The sequence below is a fragment of the Accipiter gentilis genome, chromosome 6 (assembly GCF_929443795.1).
Source record: "Accipiter gentilis chromosome 6, bAccGen1.1, whole genome shotgun sequence".
In the NCBI taxonomy this organism is placed as follows: Eukaryota; Metazoa; Chordata; class Aves; order Accipitriformes; family Accipitridae; genus Astur; species Astur gentilis.
In genome coordinates this window covers 15,245,678-15,271,240 of record NC_064885.1, presented here as the reverse complement: position 1 = coordinate 15,271,240, position 25,563 = coordinate 15,245,678, and the positions used below count along the sequence as shown (strand labels likewise).

Genomic DNA, 25,563 nt, shown 5'->3' with positions numbered 1-25,563 from the left:
AGGATGATCGAAAATGTCTTGTTTTCTGCTCTAGGAGAAACCTGGCTTGAATCCACTCGGGCAGAGTAACAAGCCACAGTTGCTCTCTCCTTCCTCCTTTTCTACTTGAAGCGGTGGAAACTCCAACCCAAAGGATGATTTTTTTTTTTTTCACTGTAAACACGACCACATAAGCCTGCCTCCACTGGTAATGCTCATCTGTATAAATTAAGTTAATTTTCCTAATTCTCTCTGTGTTTTGTACATTTGTGGCAGTGCATTTATGATCTTGATCCCTTGAAAGTATGAAATTTTGGAAAATACAACAGGAAAAACTGACACTTCTCAGTTTCTCTTCACCAACCCACTCCACTGCTGGTTCAGACTTCTACCATTCCGTATTTTTAACATTTGCATGTGGGTTTTAATGCTAGGGAGCAGAAAGGCCAACCAGGGCAGAGCAGAACAAGGTGAATTAATTTAATTTCACTGAGCAGCAAAAGTGCTTTCCAGATAACTGTTCACAAACATACAGAACCCCTCCCTGTATTTTGCAAATCGCCATGTCCCCTGGTATGCGCATGTTCCTCTGTGTGCTTATACCCATCCCTATGGCGTGGCTCTGTAGCTGCCTACCTTGAAAAGGATTTTTTCCATTTTAATCATTCAAGTTTAAGAACTGTACCTGGCTTGTGTTACTCATTGCTTACAGTGCTATTGCCAGATGTGTTACTTTGTGCTTAATTTTTACAGCTCTTGTTCTTTTTGGTGAGTGTCGATCATAACAAACACTGCTTTTAACAAATTAAATAAAGGAGGGGTGTTTTCACCCCTTCCAGAGGACTTGTATTCATAACTGGGAAAAAGAAATGAGCTTTTTACCTCTAAAAAATTACAGGTGGAGGTAGCAACGAGCATTTGCTCCTGGGAGAGGGGTAAGAGGAAACCCCAGCCCATACAGCAGCCTTGGGCTGGGCTCTGGTGCTGGCACAGTCCAAAACCAGTGGGGAAATAACTTTCTGCCCCAAAGAGCGAACAGGTAGGAAAAGGACAGAAAGCAGAAACTGTTTCGCCTTGACTACGTGACAAGCTCAGTGCCAAGGCAGGCGCCCTGCCCAGTACTAAGATCTAAATCACACCCATTCCACCGGCTGCTGACCAGACCCTGCCAGCCCCAGGTCTGGCTGCTTTTGCTGCTCCTGCACGTATTCACCTGCCGACAGGTGCAAGAATCACTCTTACATTTGTTTTACTAGAAATTTTCATGCCTGAGGTGCTTTCGAGCCATTGCAGTGAGCATGCACTCAACACCAAGTCCAGATGATGCCAGAAATGTGGGGGAAAAACTTCCCCTAAGTTTGGGAAACTCCAAAAATAGCTGACAGCCTTGTGCTAAGAGAAAGGTGACAGTCATACAGTGACAAATACATAAATACAGATACGGACAAAGCAGGTTCATTTCAGACTGGACATTTTGAGCATGTTCCACGGAAAGTTGTTCTCTGCATGCTGCAAGCTGCAGTGAGCCACATGGCAGAGGATGCACAGTGGGCATGGAAAAGCCATGAAGCTTCACCCTGGATTATCACAGGTGATGGGCTCTGGCTGGAGAGAAGAGAAGAAAGGAGAGGAGAGAAAGGAGAGAAAAGAGAAGAGAAGAGAAGAGAAGAGAAGAGAAGAGAAGAGAAGAGAAGAGAAGAGAAGAGAAGAGAAACAACTCCAACAATATCAGCTCCATCAGTGTGTCTTGTCCAGAAAATATATTTAGTAATTTATTTCTCCCTGTTGTTTATGGACTCCTTCCCCAAATAAAGCAACTGCTTGTGTACCACTTTTTAGAGTACTATCCTTTTCTTGATGACACCAAATTGGGCCACATCATTGCTTGGTACTTGGCATGAGTCCTGTGTCCACTGTCGTGCTGCATGATGCCGAACAAGCAGAGAGCAGCAGGGATGGTCCCCAAGCAGGCAGATCACTGCAGCCAGGGGAATGCAAAACAAAGCAAAACAAAGCAAAGCCAGCAGAAAGCACACAATGGAAAAGAGTCAGAAGTGCAAATGGGGACTTTTGCTCACAGCCAAGGTTAAATAGGCAGACAGGTTTCCTGATATTTCCTTCGTGCAAAGATTTCTTTGTGACTGCATTAAGGGAACAAATTCAGCTTCTCCCAGAGGACAACAACAATGGAACAAGAGCTGCCTCCAAAATTCATTTCCCTCACCCTGTGAAGATGCGATGCTGCAACGCCACGAGACGACACGACTTTGGTTAGCAGCAAAAGCTGTGGGAAGGCTGCTGCAGGCAGGTGGCCCATGCAAACCACAGGCATCCTGCCCTCATGCTGCCAGCACTTCTCAGAGCCTGACACTGCATTCCCTCCTTCTCAAGCCTTTGCACCAGCTCCTCGGGTCAAATCCTGCCCACTGGCACGCTGTGGCTGTGCACTGCCAGCCTGCTGCTTGCTAGTGGGTGGTGGAGCAGGCTCGGTCCATGGGCTGGAGCACACATGCCTGTCTGTGCTGCTTAACACCCAGAGGCTTCTCCTAAAAGGCTAAAAAAACCCACAAAACCAACCAAAGCCCTGTAGTTTTGTTAAATGATGGAAGATGCAACCCTAGCATCATGGCATGATTTGGAGGAGCAGGGCCTGTCCAGTACCCGTGCTTTTTCCTGGGCATGGTTTTACCTTTCCTCCAGTGTAAGCATCCCAATCCTCACCCCTCTGTCCTGACCTGCGTCCCCCAGCCGGGCATGTAACCCCATTCCTCCCATACCCAAACTGTTCCCCTTAAATTCCCACAGGTTTTTATTTTCTTCCTCCTAATTTTTCAGCCTTGTCTTCAGTTCAGCACAGCGTGGAGAGTTTTCCATGGTCTTCACCAATTGCTGACACCTCATTTCTCCGACCAGAAGTGACTTCTTTGGTTTCATCCTCTCTGGAGTCTCTGGGAACAGTAAACCAACATCCGAGCCAGCAAGATAAAGAACTAGCCAATTTAATGAAAGAGAAACCATGCAAATTAGGGTTTCTCTCTGAAAAAGGGACATTTGTACTGCCATGACAAATTGAAGAGTTGGTTTTAAAAACACTATCCCAGCTGATGGCTGCACAACCAGCTTCCAACTTGCAGGTGCTGTAACAGAGCCATACCATTTAGGACATCCCTGGGGCATAGGCATGACCCCCTTCCCATGGGGACAAAGCAGCACAGCTATACTGAAATCATTGGTCAGGCCCTTGCTGAGTTGAATGCTGTTGGAGTCTCGTGCGCTTCAAAATAACATGTTTTGTTTTTCTCAATGATATTTGTTGTCTTTGTGGGACTCCAGTTATTGGTAATACTTTTCTAAAGCATGAATATCCGTGGGACAATTAGTATATATTCAAACCACAGCACTAACAATCTCTGAATGCAGCGCATCTCTCCCAAATAATACCAAGCTGGAAAAAAAAAAAGGAAAAGAAAAATCCTATCAAATTTATTCAGCTGGAATATCTCACCCAGAGAGCTATTCTCCCATAATATTTGGGGCAAGTACAGTGTCATAAATCTTAGTGCTATTAATCCGTAGACTCATTCATCTCTGTTCAGCTATATAAAAGCAATAACCTTGTCACTATAGGAAGGAAGATTGGGCTTTTAATTGCATATAGATTTCAGGAGAGTTCTTATCTCATAGTCCAATTTGTAGCTTCAGATATGTGTCTTTGCTTCCCTTGGTCAAAGTCCATGCAAATCTGCCGTGCTCTCACATACTTATAAATGTTGCTGAAGCTCAGAAAGAACCTATATAGAGCTCTTCTGGCAGATAATACACACAGCCTTTTCAGCATTTGCTTTATTAGACAAGCCTACATTTAATTAGCTCCTCTGAAACAGGATATGCATTTTTTCAGAGGACGATCAAATTTATGGAAACAAACCCATTTCTAAGTGCGGGCACACATGTACCCACACACATCCCCAGTCACGATATCCCTGACTTATCTCCCTTGACTCTGCAAGTGCTACCAAATGCATCCTTTGCCCTGCAGTTTATTGTCAATAAAGGCAAAATAATTGGGGGGGGGGGGGGGGAGATGGGGGTGGGTTTCTTCCCTCCCTCACCAGTAAAAATGGCAGGAGGAAATGCTGGATTTATTCACGGGGCCAAGAGTTCTGCAGTATCTGGGTTCTGATTATTTCCAGGCTTTACTCACCCAAAGACTTCTAAAGGTACAAACCTCCTTGTTGCTGTGCAATTGGTCAAACCAGCAAACCCGGTTCAGCCCAGCAAATCTTTAACTGCTCCTCCCAGACTGCAGCAAGGCAGGATGGTCATGGCTTTGCTCTGCACGCCTTGGTATGGCACCGTACCCGCTGTGAGTTTCTGCCTGCAGGGTGACTGGGTGAGAGCAGCATGTTGCTCCTTCGAGCAGCTCAGTTATGCATGTGGTGCTGAGTTTCAGAGCCTAAATTCACACCCTTTAGGGTAGAGTGCCTCCCTGCAGTGCTGGGGGACCCAGGGAAAGTGTGGGGTGCAGAGGCTGTATTTTGGGTGGGTGGCCCCAGGGTGCTCCTCAGGCAGCATATGGACCGGGTGTTCCCCTTCTCCATGCAGCAGGCTGTGGACACGGCACAGGGGTTTGCGTCCTTTGCATGTGGGCATTGGGACATAACAGCGCTGGGACACAATGAGCTGCCACTAAGACAACATTGGGTCATCCTGGGGGGGCTTTTGAATCTCACTTTTTTCTCAAAGTCCAAGAAATAATTAGGGTATCCTCATTTTTTTTCGGCCTGCGGGGCTGCAGAGGAAAGCCTGGAAATGGGAACTTTGTTCTCAGTAAAGACCCAGTGATTTCCCTAAGCAGGTGATTTCAGCTGCAGGACTCTCAGGAGACAGATCAGTTCAGCTGAAAAGCGGATATTTGGGTCCGTCTCTCAAGACAGGGAAACACCAAGTGCTTTCTGCAGCAGGCACCGCAGCTCCCTGACGCACAGTGCTCACTGCTCACAGTGGTGCCCACCACAAGATAAGGTCCATTATGGCCAGAAACAGAGGGGAGCAGCTGTAATATTAGGTGTTGTTATACGCCAAACAGGCTCATAAATAAATGATTCTCTGCTTCAGAATTTGATTTTTTTCAGTAAAGTTCACTGCATTAAGATTTTTCATACCGCAAGTTTTTGGCTGAGGTAAGGAAATGAAAACTGATGTTTGGAAGATTAGAAATCTACACACTTGCACACATCAAAGTGAAACTGAGACATAGCCAGATCACTGAGTTTGTCAAAGTATGTGTGTTGTATAAAAATAATATGTAACTTTCAAAGGTGCTTCCTTGTGATTTTAATGTGTGCACCTTTTTTTTGTTATAATGCAGTCAGAAACTTGTATTTCAAATATTTCTGCATGTCTGTCTTTATTTTTCATTATCCTGTGTACCTTTACCTAACCACCACTTACGTGCTTCCTATCTAAATTAAACATTCCTGTGCTTTTCAGCCCCTTTCCAGTGGAGGCTGACAGAAGTGAGAGCATACCAGCAATTTTTCTGCCCTCCTAAGAACAATGAAGTATTTAGAAGTGTTTAATTGCTACCTTGAAAGTCAGACAGATGCTGGCCTGACCAAAGTTGTCTCAAAGCCAAAAAGAGCCATGCACTTGCCAAACTCTACTCCTCAGCAAGCCCAGGGTCCCAGCAAGAACCTCTGATTTCATTGCATCAGTGAGTTGGAGTCCCCTGATACTCATTCATCTGCTTTTCTGATATTTTGTCTCAGCATATAACTAACTATGTCTTACAAAGGAGAAAAAAAAAAGCTTCATCTTTTATTTTTTCCCTCAACCACACATATTTTTCCATACTGCTCCCAAGAACCTGCAGAACCGAAGGCCAGGGTGAATTCAGCTGAGCAGGAAAGTTGGTAGCTGCTGTTTGTGACAAGGAGAGAACAAGTGAAAACAGTGATTTTGGTCTTAAAGACTTTTTCTTTTTTAATATTGATGTAAAAAAAACCTAACCAACAAAACAAACAAACAAAAAACTAAATCCAGCATGCAAAAAAAGGTGGAAATCTAAGTCTATACTGAGATGGAGACAAAACCATTGTAAATAATATTGACATTTTTAAAAAATGACAGGATTTACCTCTGCAAAACTGAATTGTTCTCCTTTAAAAACAGATCCTTAAAACAAGTCCTTCACTAGTACGAAAGGGAGTCAGCACTGACATCCGGCAGAGGCAGTGATTTATCCTGGGTGGCAGCAGGGGCCCATGGCCAGCCTGAGATGGGACCAAGAGCTTCTGTTGGATGGAAGCTCTTCCCACCTCTCTGCATGGTGGTCATCTCCTCCAACCATCAGCCCCTGGAGCCGTACCCTGCCAGGCATTTCCCCTCCTCCTCTCGCTGACTTGCCTGAGGTGCAACCTCTTCCACATTTCCTGGACCTGTGCTGGAGATGTGTCTCCATGTGGTGGTGGAGAGCTGGTGGTTGTAGAGAGGTGATGCTTATGGAGAGGTGATCGTTGTAGGGAGCTGGTGGTGCAGTGTGTGCTCACTGGGAATGCGACTGTTCAGTGAAACAGCCTGCCCCCCCCATTCATGCAAGCCACCAGAGATGCCAGCTAGACTGGTAGCTTGACCTACTAAAGGTCCAGCTCTGGAGAAATGTTCAGCTCTACCTCTGATGCCTCCAGAACATGAAACCACTCAAGGGAATATCAGTACTTCAAAACAATTTTGCCAGTTCTCTGCAGAGAACTTGTAATCATTGCAAGTGAGACTAAAACCTATTGCAGATATCTATCAAAAATGCTACTTTGCAGGTTTTGGACCCCTTTTTTCTCTCTAACTTGTCCCTCAGTACCATTTGCTCTGCTCATAGGCACTTCCCAGAACTTCACTAGGATGTGCTCTGGAACCAGGTGGAAGGACCTGCTAATGGCATACAGCTCTCCCCTCCCATGTAAGTTCTTGTGTGTCTTCCTCTGACCCCTTCAAATAAGCTTCCTCTCTGATGGATTGGCTAAAAGAGGCAACATCCCACTAAGGAGTTAATCTTCACATCATTGGGGGAAAAATTAACACAAGGAAGTCCTGATGTCAGCATGGAGTTACACATCTAATGCTCCCTGGGATTTCTGCTCCAAATGTAACTCTAATTAATTCTAAATGAGAAATTCTTCTGGCTTCATTAAAGATGACATCTGTGGGAACACCAGTCACACACAGAGGTTTTCAGCTATTACAGCAAATATCTAGCATAGGAATAACAATGGATTATACATATTCCCTGGAGAGATCAGAAGAAATAAATACACTTTGGTATCACAGGTTATAACAAATGTCTAAGTAACATAAATCAGATTAAATATCACAGCAGATCAGCATCGTAGTACAACCAGCAAAGCAAAGGTGTGTCTGAGTAGAAACAGTCAACAGGGAGGAAAATGCCATGACTATGGGGTCTGTATGCAGTGGCCACAGCCAAAGGGACACAACAGAATTTACTTTAAATACACAGCAAAATAATACAAGAGACTACTAGATTGTAATTTTTGCTTTTCAATCTGCTAAAAAAAAAATTACTGGGTGGCAAAACCAGAGCAAAGATACACTATCATTTCAGCAAAACACTGTTTTTTCTGGTGAACAGAGGACACCGAAGTCACAGGATACTGTTCACCTCTCCAAACTCTGAGAAAGTAGGGGATGACATTGCCTAATTGCATGAAAGCCTGCTCAAAGGGAAGACAGCAATGGGGTAGCATTGCTTTTAGATCTGGGCTATTATTCAATGGGAATTTTAATGTATTAGAAGAATTAGAAAAGGGCACAAGGCACAATCCTGATCCTGAATATGAGAGTTTATATGTAAAATATGAGCAAACCGTGCTACTCTGAGAGCATAAAAAGGGATCGCTTTTGTTGTAGACCTTATGGTAGGCATACTAACAAGCAGTCAAATGAAACCGATGTTCATAACAAGCTAGAATACAACCTCAGAGTAGGGAAACATGATAGAAAACACAATCCTATTTACAAACTGCTTTGTTTGCCTATACTTTTTGCTTTTGAAGTTAAAAATATTTTATAAAAGATAGCACAACTCAAGCCTAGAAAGTCTGCTAGACATAGTCATATTTTGAAGGGTACGAGCGTCTTCCATCCTCACTTCGAGCAGCTTCTTCATATCCTGCACTCTTCCTAGTCTTTGTTTCAGGTTCGTAGCCTGAACCAACCTTATAGGGCCCTGTTCTGTAGGAGATATTCCGTCCCGATGCATTGTAGGACACCGCTTTGTAACTGAAAGAGACACAAAAGACAGCGTCAGCCACTGAAGGGTCTGTGACTACCCAATGTTGCACCCTGTGCTCCTGTTTGCTGTTGGATTTTAGGCAACTTCGTACTGTGTCATCACTTGGAGCCACTCAATAAGCTCACACCCAATTATCCATGGACAGACTGCAAGTCCCTTTCATGTTTTTTCATAAACTTATACTTTCTTACCCATGAGCAAATCCTTGGTTCGGTGAAGGACCCACCTAAAATAACCAGCTACGTAGGTGTACAAAGCCCTGCCTGATGTAAATCATAGCTCAGCTGATGCAGTCTACACCTGCTGATGATCTGCTATGAAATTTGCAATCAAAGCTGCAATGAATGGGCCTGACTTAGCCAGCACATTGCAAATTTTAGATTTTAAGGCTGATCTCTCCTGCCCTCTCTATTTGTTTGCAAGTCATATAGTCAGGGAAGGGAAATGGTCACTTTTGACCCATGATACAGGGCAAACAGATGTATCATCATGATAACTCTTGCAACAGGGTTATTATGCGTAGGCATATCCTGTGGTGTGCTGTCTGTATGCTATCCTGACACCCAAGGTTTCATGCAATACCTTCCCGTGTCTACCACAGATATGCTTACCGGGATTCTTCTGGAATCAGCCCTCTGCAAGCAAGGCACATCATGATGCCTCCTACAAGGGCCAGGCCACCTGCCACCCAGCCAACAAAGAGTGCTGAGCCAAAGGTGTACCTGCAAAACACAGAGACATGGCTGGTTAGTGCTGTGACAGTGGTCCAGCCTGCTGCTTCTGAAACACACTGAACATTGTCATTCTCCTTCTGGCCTTGCAGAAGTTCCCATGAGCACTACCTGCAGGCTCACTACCTCCTTCTTGAGCTGTGTGAGCAGATACATCCCAGCCAATTTGCTTGGACAAGTTATCTCCAGTGCAGATAAGAAAGAGACTCAATAAATCTTCCAAGTCCTGGGACCAGACTCATATGCATCCAGAGTTTGCCTTTCCTTCAGCTGGAGCACACCCTGGCCCTGAAGGAGATCTGCACTGCGGAGCACCCTGAGCCAGTTGACCACGTACCTGTTCTGGACGTTCTGCATTCCCTGGTACATGTTGGCTGTGGACATCCAGAAGTTTGTGACCAGCATGTTGGCAAACACAGACACTCCAGTGATGGCACACAGGCCTGAGATCAGACAGAAGGACAGACTGAGACCCACATAGTACAAGCAGTCACCTTTGGCTTTAGGGAAGCACCTTAAAGCTCTGGAAAGGTGGGTGAGACACTCCTTTGTGACCTGGCAAGTTCCTTGAGCAGCAGTGAGGAACCACAACGTGTTACACATTTACAATCCAGCAGCAAGATTACAATGTCACGCTACAAAATCCAAAGTCATACCAGCAGGGATCTTTATACTGATACGTTTTCTCACAGAAAATGAGTTTAACAAAGAGATCATTTTAGCTGCTGAAAACATCCAGTAGTTCAGTTTTAAAGATTTGTTTTACAGTGAAAAACATGGGCAAAATGTTCCCTCTCAGAATTTTTTTTTTTTTTTTTTTTGAATGGGAAAACACACTGTCTATCACGTGGAAGAAGAGATACATTTTGGTTCACAACCTGTTCATCACCAGGTAGTGATGGCTGCCTGACTCTGCTGGCAGCCCGGAAGACCAGACTCAAGAGGCAGAAACTTCTTCCATTCATCTGCACAGGTGATCACTGTGATGCTCAGCTGTGACGAGCCTGGCAGCAATGGCATTATCATTTGCAATTTCTCTATTGCTCTTCTTAGGAGAGTCGTTCATGCTAATGAAGGTCATCATTGTACTGTACACTACTGTGGAAGGAGGTACAAAACACAGCTAAAGGTCATGTCTGTGTTTGTTGCCAAAAAATATGGACTCTAGCTTTTCTGGGCATCCCAAGTCCTATTTACCCTTACTACACCCACCAAGACCTCTGGGTCTTCCCTGAAACCCAATTACTCACAGCACTGGGGATGGTCTGAGCAATCAGTGGTGCTTCTGCCTCAGGTCCCCAGATAGCCTTCACTGTCACGGTACTTCAGCGTTACAGTCTTTAACACTTCTGTCCTGAGAGCAGCCCTTATTTTAGGAAGAAACACTACCTCCACCTTGCAGAGGTGTGACCAAGGGCCAGGTCCACCATGGCACATGGGTACCCAACTCCTTAGCTAGCTGAGACTAGGGACCTTGTTTTGAAATGAGTGAACTCAACCAAGGGATGTCCCATCCCAAGAGTCAATCATGTCATAATTTTAGACACCCTTTCTTCAGGAATCCATGAGTGAGCTTTTCTAATATCTGCATTGGTCAAATTCTCAACCCACTAACTCAAATGCATAAAATGATAGATTTTAAGTGTAAAATTAAAGCTGTGTGGCAGAAGGTGGTTTCCTCTTTCCACCTTGTACTTATTGTACGTCTTTAAGTTGTGTTGTATGTCTCATATCCCAATAAAAGTTAAGTGCTGTTCAACTGTGAGGATTTTAAATAGGGACATTCTCCTTCCCTTCATTAAGATATGGATTTGATTTGATTATTCATCTCAAAAAAATTGTGGGAAAACCTGTAAGCGATGTATTAAGTATCTGCAATTTTGAGGTAGCTGGGCAACACTAGGCATTCCTGCAACCTTCCTGATAACGCAAGGTACTTCAAAATTACAAGCTATGCTACCATAACCCTGAGAGTCTTAATAAAAGTATTATGTATAAAGCTTGAGACTCTTCAAAAAACTATGACACATAAATAAAGGATATAATAGTACATAACAACGGTATACATATAACAAATTAAGATCTATATTTTCTTTTTTATCTGTGGGCTGGTTTTTTCAGCCTTCCATGTTCTGTCCCATACAAACATCTGGTTTTCTTTTACTAAGCAGAGGTAGAAATCACTTCACCACAGGAGGCCAGGCTGGAAGACAAATGCCAATAACTTCATGCAAGCATCAATGCTTTGGGTTGCTCCAGAGCATCTGCTACCTGTGACCAGAATTGCATGAAGACTTGCCCAGTCCTCAATTCCAGGCAATTGCAATGCCTTGCACATGAAGGACACGACACCACCCACTTACCAGCAACAATAAACATGATGCCAGAGGTCAGAGTCATGTTGGCTTTTGCAGAATCCTCCATGTTGCCAATACGGATGCATTTCAGAGCGAAAATGCACACAAGGAGGCCAAGGATGCCCAGGACGATACCCACAATCATGAGGGCCCTCACAGCCTGGAACATTGCTGCAAAACAAATTGAAAAGAGCCACGCTGAGTGACTGAAGTGAGATTCGTTAGAGCCTGGAAGTTTTTTAAAGACTGTTTCTGTCTAAAAATAAAAACATTAAGGAAGAAAACCTTGGACAATAGGCACCGGATCTACTCTCAGCGTTATCTGGGGCACCTCTGGAAATGTGGCTGTCTCAACTTCCCAAAGAGTTTGAAGGCTTAGACATAATTTTTTGTAAATGTTCATTGGCACCAGGCATGATCTATTCAGCTGAATTCACGGAGAGGAGCTTGTGCACAGCAGGGATAAGCGTGAACTGTTTCATAACCAAATTAATTGAGAAAGCTTTTTTTTTCTCCCCAAGCAGTGATGAAAGCAGACAGCTCCACCCAGCTATCTGTGGTATTTCCAACTACTGTGTGAATCAACATGGAGGTTTGTGTGTTCCTGCTTTACAGTAAGAGAAGAGGAAAATCACCTTGACAAACATTACACATACACCAAGAGAGAGCAACAAAGCTTCAGCATTGACTTCCCCCAGCATATCCTTTCCATGGTTATTTGTAATGTCAGACCTGTATAAATGTGTCCATGTTCATTAATACAACACACAAATAACCTAGGCCTGAATTTGTTTAGCAGCTTGCCATCAAGGTGGGAATGCTTAGTTGGAGGCAGGCTGTGATGCTGGTGGGTCATGCCTGTGGGAGCTGAGTGCTACTGTCAATCAGATGAAGGTAGCAAAAACCCCCCAGACTCCTCTTGGCTAGTATAGAAAAGCAGAGGGAAAAGCAAAGTGAAACTTGCACCTTTTAAAATGGAGAAGTGAAGGGAAAAGGCCATGCATTTGGATACCAAGGTGATTTTCTAATAAGGTAGCACGTATCCCATCTTGCCTGAAGTTCAGTACTGGCCCCAGACACTTCTCCTTCCCATCTGTGCACACGTCCCTGGCAGAGACAGGAAGGTGGCAGCACTGGCAGAGCACTGGGAGGGGGTGGTCAAAAGTATTTCAAGGGTTGTTGTGATTTGGCTGGGACATTTTGCAGCCTCTTCTTGCTCTCCCATGAGCTCCTGCAGCCCTGGCTTTGGCTTTGATGCTCCCCACACATGAATGTCCCTCTTCAAGGGAAGATGATGGGGGCTCCTAATGGACAGAGAAGGGCAGGCAACATATCCTACAGCTCCAGGGACTTCACTCAGCCTGCCTGTCACCCCTTTTGCTGTGCTGACCAGGATGACCATAGTGCACAAGGGTCCCATATGGCCCAGCTATGAGCAGGAGGCACTGATGCTGGAGAACAGGGAGAAGACCCTGCTGGCCTTGCACAGGTTGGGAGAAGGATTTATAAACCCTCCCCAGGACGGCAAGGGTGGGTGCTGTGGTGCCCGTAGGGGCCTCCTTGGTGCTAGCACCATGACACACAAAGAAGCCAGTGGTCTACCATCCCACAGGCTGGAAATACACCACCTTCTCCCATCTGGCAGTCCCACTGGGGCTGCTGCTGTTATGACTCAATTTGCCCTTATCAGCTGATAACACATGCTAACGAGCCTGGGATTTTCAATCTCCCATTCATCAGCCCCCAGGTGTGAGCTCATTAGTTATTATTCATCAGAGAACAAGAAGCTGGCAAATAAGCCTTATCAGCCCTCAAAGGTTGTTCACACAGCACCTGATGCAAAGCAGAAAGCTGGAAAGAGAAGAACATCACAATACTTATTTGTCTTTACAGTCACTTAAGCTTCTTTGCAACTGCTTTTGTTTCAGGGCAGGCAGGAGAAGCTGATACTCCAGGGCAGTGTAAGACACTACGGATCATGATGGAAGGTCCTTGTCCCCAAGACAGTCCTTCATTCCTGAGATGCTTACTACAGACCTTATGGTTCCTAGGTGCCATCACTGTGGTTGTCTCAACCCTTCAAGAAGTGACCCTAAGCTAAGACCTCACAGAGATATTGTGGATTCCCATGAGAGATGTTCCCAGTGCCTTGGGTGCCCGTGGCAGGACACAACAGGCAGGCCAAGCCAAGCAGCTCCTGCGCCATTGCAGTTCTGCTGGAGCACTGAAGTCCAAGTGTGGTTGAAAAGGAGCAATCTGCAGCTGTTGGAAAGGAGAGAGGAACACAGCAGGGCACAACAGAAAAAATGCAAAATAGCCATCAGCAGTGATTCCTTTCTCTGTGAACGTGACTTATGCACCATCTCCACAAAGGGACAGAAAGGAAAAGAAAATGCTCCAAGGTCTGCTGTGGCACGAAGGCCTCTTCACTTGTCTCATGGGACTGAAACTGAGAGCTGTTTGGAAAGAGAGCACTGCAGTTTCAAGTGAATTTTGGCATCCGTCAGAAGTCCTCTGAATAGAGCTGCTTTCCAAAGGTGAATGACTTCCCCTAGAAAGAAGGAGTGGAAGGGCTTAGGCAAACAAAATAGGAGACTAAGGAAAAAAAATTGTATGGGGAGCACTAGCTAGCAAACAGCCCTATAGTTAAAGTCAAGCACAGAAACTACCTGCCATTTTGCACACACATTTTGCAGGAGGTATGATAACTTTGCTTCATACCTGCACACATGATTGCTCATTTTGCACACCTGATTTCCGTACAAAGGGATGGTGTGCACAGAAAATAATAAAAATGCAAGCTTATTCACCAAAATAAATGTCAGTTTTCTGAAACCACAGTTTGCATCACTGGATTCCTCAGATGTAAGTGAAACTGGAGAGTTGTCTTTTCCCCTAGTGTTGCTGTGAGTAATGAGAGGTAAGTGAAGTAAAACAACTTCAAGTCATCTAAACTAACATCACGTGTATTTCTGTTACTCGTACAAAATACAAAGGTGGAAATCTAGCTCTATTACTAGTTATGATTAATGGAACATAGAAAGTTTAGGGGGGGGGGAGAGTTTTTTAATTTAATTTAAATTTAAATTAAACCGATTTTAATTTAACCAAATCAAGCAGGGACATTCCTTCTTTATGTTTTAAGGTATTCATCAACTAAATGGACACATAAAGAGAACAAAACTGACAGAATATCTCTAAGACACAACAGAAAATGTCTGTGACTGCTTTGCATATTTCCTTATTGCTGTATTACATAAAAAGTAAAATCTTGATTATGACAAATTGGCATCAAAATGATTGTTACCATTGCCTCATTGCTCTCTTAAAACACAATCACCTACACACAGCATTATAAGGATATGTACATATTTTGAACAATATTTGTATATATAGTTTAATAAATATATTTTTTATTCTTTAAAACAAATGGTCCCATAGGAAAAGTGACTCCAAACATCAGTTTTGCTCTTCCAAATGAAAAGAAAGTCACCTGGGTACACAGAAACACATTTATTCCATGACAACCCTTGGGATGGTCATGGGCTTTTCTCAAAAAGCAAACACTGCAGCCAACACACTGGTCTTCAGCAAAGCACTCCCTCCTGCCTCACAGTAGAGGAGCAAGGCTGGCATCCCTGAGGATACAGGGCTGAGAGCCCACACCATGCTCTTTTCTACACCAGTCAACAGTTGCAAAAGGCACTAGCGCTTGCTTGTACCTATTTGCAGTTGTGCACCAAGAGTGAAAAACACTCTTGGGGCTGTATTTATTGCTAGCTGGCAGGGCACAGGCACAAGAGGTCACAGGGAAGCATGTTGAGCCAGGCTGGCTGCTCCCCACCCATGGGCCCAGCTAGCTCTGGAGCACTGAAATACTGTCTTTTTGTAAAGTAAGCAAGCAAATGAGAAAGTAATACCCCTCTGCAATCTACCTCTGTAACCACTAAAACTCCCCAGGTAACGTGAAGTGACCTAGTGCACCTTTCCCCATCTTGCCCTTCCTACATGCACTGCTCACAGACAGATTTTTTCAGTTCCTTTTTGCTCTTTGGGAAAAAAAAAAAAATCAATTGTTTTCTGTAGAAACCATTATTCTGATAACAATGCAAAATTACATGCAGATGTTTTCCTTGTATTTCAATTCAAAGGGACATAATATCTGTGGGGTTAAACATACTCACTCTCCACATCAGCGGAGCTCTGCTGATTTATGCCAGCAATGGGGCTGAACCCATGATGCTCATCCAGAGATCACCTACACATGCTCCAAGTTGTAACCTCCACGGAGTAAAGGTATTATTTTGGTAACAAATATGCACATATTTTTATGCTCATACACTGAGTAGCCTGGAAGTTTTAATCCTCGCAAAGTGCTTTAAGGTATCTGCTCCTGCTTTTGGATGAAAACTGTGTGGAGCTACAGGAGAGCTCCTGGGTTAAACCTGGTGCATCTTTTGCCCCTACCTGGCAGCCCAAGAATGGTGAAATATGGCCGGCATTCTGTAAAGCCAGAGCTCTGCCGCACGCAGCTCCTCCACAGTCCCTGATATTGGAAGACAGCCGTGACCGGGTTGTCATACAAGTCCTGCGTGCTCCACATATCCATGGCAGTGGACACGATGCACCCCGCAACACCCAGCGACGAAACAATGAACGCCATCACCTGGCAGATGGTCGTGGACATGGTGTCTCCCCTGGACAGAGGAGGTGAGACAGACCTGATGAAGCCGCAGACCTAATGGGAGCACTGAAGTCCTCTTGACTGAGCCACCAGAAATGCAGCAGCTCTTATCAGATGCTTTCCATTGAGCAGTGTGTTTGCTCAAAGTGTTTTTGCAAGATAGTCCAGTTTCACTCTCGCCAGGTAGGTTTGTGCTGGCAGGACCAGAGATATGATTTTGTCCTTTAGAAGTGCTTGTCCTTCCCCAGCTAAGCAGCCACGCTCCATCAAGTGTTGGGCAACCCACTTGGAACACGCGCCGTCCCCTCACCGAAACCCTTTGCTGTCTATCTGGCTTCTCCTGCGTGCTTGGCATGGTGCAAATGTGCTGAGAGGGGCAGAGGGAAGGACCATATTCCCAGGTGAACTCAGCCTCCCCGGCCCTCTGCTTACACAAAGGGGGAGTAGATCTGCCATTAGACCAAGATAGGGACATCTCTACACCCGGGCATGCAGGCATCCGCGCAAGAGGCGCAGTGAGAGATAGGGACTCCAGCACTGAGCTCTGTGACGGGAGGATACAGGGCCACAAGTTCAACCCAGGGCACAAACAGGGACATGGCCACTCCTCGCAGCCACTTTGAGCATCACCAAGGTGGCCTCAGATGCTGACCATGGCACAACCCAGGGCACCGAGCCAAGAGGCCCAGACCGATGCAGCAAAGCTCCTGCAGCCCTGTTCTCCTCCCACCCGCATCCCCATCATCTGTCACATGGCCCCACTGAAACCCATGTGGGGAGAAGGAGAGGGAGGGCACAGGGACCCTTTGGAAAGTGCCTTTTTACAGGTTCTTGCCTGTATTGGCTGAGGGAATGGTCCTGGAAAAAGGGGCGGGGCATATAAAAATTAGGAAATTAATAATCTCTTTGCACGGTGGAGAAGTGCTGGGCTCAGGGGAGCAAAATAAATTTGACATGCCGCTCTGCCAACAGAGCGCAGTAAGTTACAAGGGCCTTCCAGATTCACGCTCATCCATTCTCATCTAATACCCTGCTCCAACTGATTTACTTCAGCCCTGACCTAGAAACAAATTCCCGCTTTAACCAGTACTGATACCGCTCTGTGCCACAGGCACCGTCTATACCATCGCCTGGATGTGAAGCCATGTGAAAGCCACCAGGAAGAGAGGAGAGGCTGATTTCTGTGGGTGGATGAGTTACAGTGGGGTTATTACATGTTGGCTACTGCTTCTGCATTCTGGAGAACGACCACCCAGGACGCCCCTTTTGCTTTTGGGGCTATGCAGCAAGCTGATGGGAAGCAGGCAGAGATGCCTTTGCACTGGACTCTGCTGTAGCAGCCAGAGCACAATTCACATGTCTAGCAGCCACAAATCACAGCCACCAAAGCCCTCCTGGGTCAGGCACAAGATGTCTTTGCTTCCAGCAATTTTATTCAAATTTAGTCATTTTCAGTGACTTTGGCAAGTTTATATCAGAGGAAGGGTTAGCTCCAACATATCTGAAGGTCAAAGTTGCCAGCAAAAATAATAGCATGAACAAAAAAAAGAAGTGAGCCCTCAAGAGCCAGAGGTGGTAAGAGCTGCTTATCCTCAGTGAGGGGAGAGGGCATGCTGACTAACATTCCTCATCTTAGATAATGCTTTATGATAAATCAGGGCTGGAAAGGACCTCAAAGCTGGGAGGACAATAAGTGCTAAAGCAAGTAATATGGCCAGCTCTTCATCCCATCCTTCATTGCCCCACAGCCAGAATTGTGTCCCAATCAGAAAAGCTGGTTGCAACCAAGCCCTGATGCTTCTCCGCAGCGCTCCAAGACTCCTCTCCTTCTAAGTGCCCCAGGACTTGCTGCTTTCTTGCCATCTAGTGGTAAGACCACATAACTTTTTCCAGGCTAGACCACTTCAAACCATGTCCCAGGGACAGACATTCCTCTGGGACATAACCCCTATTCCAAGGGCGGTGTCACCCTGCATCTTTAGTGTGCAATGGCTTGAAGGGCTGCACAGAAAAATGGACCCATGGACTGGTCACAAATAAAAATAAACCCTGGGGAGGAAAAAGAAAAGGAGGCAAGGGAGAGTACAAAAGCCAAACATGTTTTTCCAGATTTTTTTCCCCCAAACCTCTACCACTTTTTAAATTACTTTTTAAATTGTTTTTTCTGCTAAATTGGGCATCTGAGTGGTTGCATGAATACCAGTGGAGATGGCCCTCCCATGCACCATGCCCATGTGTTTGCTTTGGTGGGAGGGGAGCCACCACTCCTTCCTCTAATCCTTTCTGATGGTTTTGGCTGCATGCAGCTGGAGCAGCTCTTCAAGCCAATACGGACCTTTTCTTCTCTGCCTCTCCCCCTCCACCATTTCACACCCCCAAGCCCTGTTGTTCCCCCAACACACTTATTGGAAAGAGGACCATCCCCTGAATTGCCCCTAATTGTGCCCTGAGCAGGAGTCTGCCACCCAGGCAGTGCTGTCTTGCTAACCTTTCCTTGGGATTAAAGTTTTCTCCTGCTGATGGGGGATGCCATTTGTCTTCATCCGTTTTACTCAGGGGCATTGAAACACCAGAGCAACAGTGGAGCAATCAAAAAATATCATCAACAGTCTCCGGGCAAGAAAGCCTTGGGTCAACCAGTCTGTCTTTGATTTTGGGGGCCAGATTGAATCATGTCTCTGAAGACGATAAACCAGCACAGGGTTATGTATTCCCCCCTGAAATTTCATGCATCCTCCCTGCAAAAATGGAGCTGAGAAAGCAACTTCAGTAACAAGGGTCATGCTGCAGTCCTTAGCTAAGAGTCAAACACACACCCAAACATGCTCAGCACTCCAGATGTTGTTGTCTTTGAAAGATTATTGTGTTTTGGTAGGGTTTCTATTTGCTCATCCCTAAGAATGTTGCCTAAAGTGCTATCCAGCCATCCCAGCATTAGCTGCTTGCCATTTCTCATGCTCTGATTAGCATCACACTTGTAAACACTGGGAACTGAAAGCTCCCACAAATACTTTCCTCAGTGGTTGGTTGAAGCAAAGTTCTAGAGAAAAAAACACAAACTTGTTTCCATCCCAGCCCTTCCCCTAGTCCATTTTCTCTGCGTTTCGGAAAGGTTCTTATTTTAAGCTTATTTTTAATGGCTGTTTCTGAGCCACTCATGATAGGGGGAAAATGTATTTCCCTTTGCAAAAAACTCATCACCCCATTTTCCCAGCAACAAGCCCAATAACAGAAGATCACCTGGGAGTTTTATCTGAACTGTTGGCTCAGAGCACAACCTGAAAAGTGGTTGGGTGATAGGATAGCTGTAGAGTATGTCTAAGCATCTTTACTACAACCTGATGCTCATCTCCAACCACCCCAGGAGATGTCTACAGCGAGGAGTGGTTGAAGGACAGGGATCTCTCTCCAAGCACATGCCTGTTGCTCAGACTCCAGCAAGATGGTTGAATGCTTGGGCCAGAGGGCTTGCCACCCCACGTGGTGATGCTGAGCAGTATCTAAGGAAGGGACATGGTGGGGAGGCAGCTCTTGCAAAGGCCAAGCTTCCTCACCAGAAAGCAGAGAACAGAGCTCCCACTCTGACTATCGGGACATCTCCAGCAGTTTACCTAAACTAGGAAAAGGAAGGGTGCTTTGTGGCCACTCCCCTCTGCAACCTTTATTTCAGCTCATACTTGCTTTATCTATCCAGGCGTTGACTCTATATTATCTCAAAACTGTTCACTGGGCCCATTGCAACTCCTGAATGTTATCACTGCCTCTCCCATAAAAGCCACCTACAGCTCATGTTTACTTTAAAATTTGCAAATATAGCTCACACCCTGCCAGTCAATTCCAGCTTGTTCAGACTGAAACAAAGCAAACTCACCCTTCTCTTTCTGTCCCTCCATTGCTGAGAGGACCACAGCTTCCAGGAGCATGTGGTCCACCAGCTCATAACATGAGAAGGGCTGACTGACCTTTCTGAAACTCAGTGGCGAAAGGGCTTCATGGAAGACCCCCGTCCGAGTTCAGACCCACTATACCCCACTGGTCTTCAGGTGGTCCAGAGGGGCCTTCAAGGTCCCTCAGCAGAGTCAGGGTGCATAGAGCTGCATCCTTCCCTACATGCCTATGAGCTGCAGCCCAGCTCCATATCTCCACAGCCTTTTGCCATTTCTCCTGCCTTGTTCCTCAGTCCAGATCCTTTAGAATTATTTTTCATGTCTCATCTTTCTGTGGCGTAAAGGCACGAGACAGGAGCAAGGATGCGATGCACACATCTAGCTTCCTGACATCCCTTGCTGGGGTCTCTGCCACCTCTCCACGCCCTGAGTGTCGCAGGGGATTGGGGTGCCCAAGACCTCTCTAAGGGTCTCACATTAGCTTTTTCCCCATCCCCACACCTCCTTCAGCTCCTGCGGTGAGTGCAAACCCACCACTGCCTTATGGGTACCCTTGGTAGGTTATATCAAGTCTCCAGCCCATCTGGGCCACCTAAAGCCTTCTGTGCACAAAACAGTCAAAAGACTTTAAGCAGGTTACAGCAGTTGCCTGCAGACATGTCAAAATTTGGAGCTGAACTGACTGGGTTAAAGGATTTTAAGTAGCAAGCAGAGCTTAGAAAAGACTTTACCGTGGCCATCACCAGTGGAGGATTGTGACACAGCAATTAGCAGTCCCCATCCTTACAAACTTTGGGCACAAAACAGTTGCATGGAGCAGAGATCCTGTTTCCTTGGCCAGTGGGCTCCCCTGTCTCCAAAATCCCTAGAGCAAGGGTTTTACTAGGGTTATGTCACAAAATGTGCCTTGGTTGTATGAAATAAAAGAAAACCTTGTCAGAACATTGGTATAAAAGAAGAAAGTCCAGAGATGCCAACATTAAGACTTCCCAGACATGAATTCTCCTCAGGGAACACCTACACATCTCTGCTACCCCGCACCAGCAATACTGAAAGCAGTTGTTTTATGCAGAAGCCTAGCCAGTCACAATTACACTCCCATGGGCTATTTTTACTCTGACCCCTCTAGCAACACATACCCTTTTACTAGTTGGAGAAGTTTAACAGGGTGCTCTCAGGCTTTCAAAGTCTGATGTTGGAAAAGCAAAAATATTCTTATATTTCCAGCCACCAGCCTTTTGTTCCACAGCAGAGAGATGCCTCAGCCTTTCTAGAACAGTCAAAAGGGTTTTTGACTTGAGAACAAAATGTCCTTTCAAAAATGGCTGAACTGGTCTAGCTGAAGAGGTCTGGAAAAAAAAGACCAAGACAGACAACAGGAAAATTACTGCCCATGTTATTGTAGTTTAGCAAACTTGTAAGCAACTGAAAAATGTTCCTTTTAGTAGAAAGAGCCTTGTGACTTCCGCACTAGGTGAAACTACCAGGCTTGCCAGCTATTGCTATTTGTCTGTTATTTGTGTGTTCAAATTCAGATCGTGTCCTCCAGACAATCACAGTAAGGTCTGCTGACACACCAAAGCAAGCAGCAAAAAATAATAAGGGAAAGCAAAATCAGAACAAACAGGCTTAGTTCTCAAGTGACGTATTTCACCAGAGACTGACTGTTTATTAGCTGAGCAGTGAGGGTGAGAGCCATGAACTACCTGTGTTATTTCTTATTTTCATCTATTATCTTGATTTTTCCTCAATCTATTTGAAATTAAAATTCCCAACTAAATTGAAGATAGATGATGGGCAAGACAAGTTTAATCTTTGCTATGGGAGCGAGGGATCGAGAAAAAAAAATCCTCAGAAACCAAAACTTCATTGATGTACTCAGGTCACCTCGCTGCTTTGCTAGAGTCCTATTATTTTTATTCACTCTGGCACTATTGTTCCCAATATAAATTGCTATTGTCAGAATAATAAATAGGGGTTTATAATAGAAATGCTGACAAACCATTAACTACGGTGTGGTTACCAAGGGAGGTTTAATGGAGATCAAGGTGCAGCACACTTAAAATAAACACTGGCATGATCCACTTAAATAATATCTTCGCAAATTGGTAATTTGATTTTTAGCATTTTCCACCACCACACCAGCCCCCCACCCCCCTCCCCGGCTGGGATACAGTTGCCTTTTGCTGGTGGTGGGTAGGAAGAAATGCCCATAGGAGCAGATGAATTCAGGAGATGGAGCCAATCTATGAAGCACAGCAGTGGGGCACTTGTTTTTGCACCACCTTCTCCAGAGACTGGAAGAAGACAATATATAACAGGAGGGAAAAGCAAGGGCGGACATGGTGGGAGAGCAAGGGAGTAAATTCAGAAGTCCAAGCCCTGTTCATTAAAAAGAAAGGAAGAAAAATCCACCTCACTTTGTTGGGCAGTGCTGATGGCACCAGTCTCAAAAAGCATCTCGTCAGGACAAAAAGTACATAGTCATATGCTTACATGCTGGTGGGGGAAGGCACTGACTCTCCAACACCACTGAGGATGAGGATGGCAACTTTGGTGGGTTCAGGGTCCCACCCACCTTTATTTTTTAAAGGTTATGCTTTATTCTTTGGGCTTTTTTTTTTTTAATCCTTTTTTTTGTAGGCAACTGCAATAAGCCCAGCAAACACACATGGTAATTCCACTCTCAGGTGACCAGTTCCTTAGAAACCCTGACATTTAGGATAGGATGCTCATTTCTGTCTGTAACTGGGAAGAAGCCACAGAGCTTGCTAGATGTAGCTGAGGAGGGACAGACCAACCTCCCACAGCCCATCTCCTAAATGAAGGAGAGCCATCCCCCCAACATTGCTGTGTGTTTCCATTTTAGGAAATTAATACCCACTCTACAGACACCAGACCGGAGGCTTGGGAATCGCAAAAAATTTGCTAGTTTTTTGCTGTAATGCTTAGATTAGTGATGGAGGTATTTTGAAAGAACAAAAAACCCCAAATCTCAAGTATTCTGGTTTCTTCAAAGATTAAAGTAGTTCCCAGAGCTGAACACTTGAAAAGTTTAATTGCTTCTTCTGTAGAGTTACATTTTCTGTAATTTTAAGCTTTTAAAGCTGAAGAACTGAAGTGCTGCAGTGTCTTATGGATATATGGGGGGGGGGGGGGGCAGATTTGCTTTTTACACCTCTATTTGTTCTTCATATGGCAACTTTCATCTCTTTACCTATAAGCAATTAGCCTGCTACGTGTCCTGAACACATTTTCCTTTGGTGAAACTGCTCGGCTTTGCTGACTTCAGTAGCAGTGTGTGAATACAAGCCCTGTACAAACATCCTTCTTTGGATGTCATCTTTCATTCACTCAAACCTGCTCCAGCACACAGCTTTTGCTAGAGGCTGCACAACTGGATGCCCAGGCAGGATCAGGCCCATGTCCTTCTAGGAAAATGCATGTCTGCACCCCAGAGTCTGTGTGAACAAAGAAGGGCATTCAAAGCCACGGCTGCAGCAAGAGGGAGATGCTCACAGGCATCCCTGGCACCTGCATAGGGGTGCTGCAGCACAACTAACATCAGACACCAGTTGGGAATGAGGATCCAGGGATGAGCAACATGGAAATACAGCTCAGGAGATGAAACACCTCTCCTACCGGTGTCTGTGGCCACAGATGCATTGGGTTATACTGGTTTGATTTGCACAGAGACAGACTGCTTGTAAAAGCTTTTTTTTTGTGCACAATGCTTATTTCTGTGTGTTTTGGAAATGCCATTTTGCAGAAGTTCTGCAATGATTTGCTGATATAATTGGCTTCTTCCCTCTATTCTTGCTGTGTCAAAGCACAGAGGCTAGATGGATATAATAGTCTAAGTGCCTTTTTTCTCACTGTATTAAGGCAAGAAGAAAACCCAGATAATCCTGTTGTAACCTAATTGTTTGCACCCCTAGATACTCTGGGCACAAACAGGACAGCAATGATACCCGTGGAAGAAAAAACTGGAACCAAAGGAGAATTAGGGAGAAATCCAGCCTGGTGGTGTTAACCCGTACAGAAATACAGTGAACTGAACTGTGACATATCCTCTTAGAAAAGGATCTTCTCCAATGCCAAGAATATTAGTGGTTTCTGGTGGGAAGCCACGCACAGCCATGCAGCTGGGGTAGGAGCGTATACCCAAGCTGCCAATGGCACGGGGGACTAATCACCCCACAGAGCAGGCACTGCCCCAGGTGTATTGCCTGGACAATACCACAGAATCCTGATGCATAATCAGTTGTAATGAGTTTTGCTGGCCCTCAGCTTGGCCATGGGAGGGGTTTCGGGTTGAGATACCTCCAAGGGACCTGTCATCCAAACAGGGTGAGCACCCAAGGTCCCTTTTGGCTAGAATTTGGGCTCCCCACTCTGCACGGAAAATCACCCATCACCACCACTCATGCACGGCTTCTGGCATGCGCCAGGGGCTCTGCCCTCCCACCTCTTTGCTCTCGCAGCCAGCAAGCCCTACCTGGCAGCCCCAGGATAGTGAAGTAGCCGCGGCATTCGGTGAAGCCAGAGCTCTCCCGGACACATGTGCGCCAGAGGCCCTGGTAGTTGAACACCGCCGTCACTGGGTTATTGTACAGGTCTTGGGTGCTCCACTGGTCCATGCACGTTGACGCGATGATGCCTCCTATTCCTAAAGCGGACACCACGAAGCCCATGGACTGGCATATCGTTACAGACATGGCACCAAGAGCTCGGTAGGCAGGTCCTCGGCACGCACAAGCCTCCACAAGCTGGGTCTGGGGCAGGCAGCCAGGGCAGAAGGGACTTTTAGCTGGAGGCACAGCCTACGTCACGGACGGCAGTCAGGAGAGGTCTGGTCCGTGCTATACAAACCTAGCCTTTCCCTTTATCTGTTTCGGTGAGATAATTTTCCTCGCTTGGTACCAAGAGCCATTTGTTACACTCGGCGTGAACACCTCGTTCCCTGTTTACCTTCTCCCTCCAGGCAGAGGTGCAGCCGGTGCAGGGAGACAGGTACCAGCGGGTCCCTCTGAAACAGCTAGGGGAGATCTTCTGCAGAAACGATTGTGTACTCCAGGATACCAAGCACAGAGATGCTTAAATTGGATGAAACAGATAAAAATTATGGAGAGCCTAATCCTTTCCTGGCAGGGATGATGCTTTTGAACCAAGTGGAGAAGCATTTATTAGCATGCCTCTATCTAGGGATGTTCGCTCAACCAAAAAATTTAAGCAAAGGTAGTTTATAAAAGAGGATAGCATATAGCAAAGGACAGTGCACTGATGTTTGGATGGACCTTGCTGCTTGGTACAGTCAGGCTGGGAGCCCACAGGAAAGGCAGCAGTTGCTGAAGAGTGAATGGTGTGAACCTGCAGTTCTCTGTGAGAGGACCAAGTCTGGCAGGCAGACCAAGGAAAAAATAAACAGAAGCAAAGGTATATCCTCATTCGCTATTGCTTTATACCCCTCATCCAAATAAGAATTTTGACATGTTTAGATGGACAAAGAATGAGGGCAAGGCAGACATGTTGCTATGTATTACTGTAAGACAAGAGCACCTAAGAGACCTAACCTTACAGCAGAAAGTCACTTTGTTGGGTAATGTCCTTTTTG

At 45.5% G+C, this 25,563-nt stretch overlaps 1 protein-coding gene across 2 annotated transcripts; it reads right to left on the bottom strand.

Annotated features, from left to right (window-relative positions):
• Positions 1 to 8,099: 8,099 nt before the first annotated feature.
• CLDN18 (claudin 18) lies at positions 8,100 to 24,667 on the bottom strand. 2 transcript variants are annotated; one of them, XM_049802695.1, is made up of 5 exons: positions 24,448 to 24,667; positions 11,385 to 11,549; positions 9,359 to 9,464; positions 8,902 to 9,012; positions 8,100 to 8,277 (listed from the first exon to the last, which is right to left on the bottom strand). In XM_049802695.1, exons 1-5 carry the CDS (start codon positions 24,665 to 24,667, stop codon positions 8,100 to 8,102), a joined length of 780 nt encoding a protein of 259 aa, XP_049658652.1. The 2 variants fall into 2 exon arrangements, with proteins under 2 accessions (XP_049658652.1, XP_049658651.1); XM_049802694.1 differs by lacking the exon at positions 24,448 to 24,667 and adding an exon at positions 15,846 to 16,065.
• Between the last annotated feature and the right edge of the window lie 896 nt (positions 24,668 to 25,563).

Bases quoted from the DNA above. Each gene is read 5' to 3' on its own strand.
- CLDN18 (XM_049802695.1), bottom strand. From the start codon at position 24,667: ATGTCTGTAACGATATGCCAGTCCATGGGCTTCGTGGTGTCCGCTTTA. The intron at 11,550-24,447 runs GTAGGGCTTGCT...TTTGTTTTGCAG, and splicing joins CACTATCCTGGGGCTGCCAG to CAATGTTCCAGGCTGTGAGG. The intron at 8,278-8,901 runs GTAAGCATATCT...TGTCTCTTTCAG, and splicing joins CTGATTCCAGAAGAATCCCG to TTACAAAGCGGTGTCCTACA.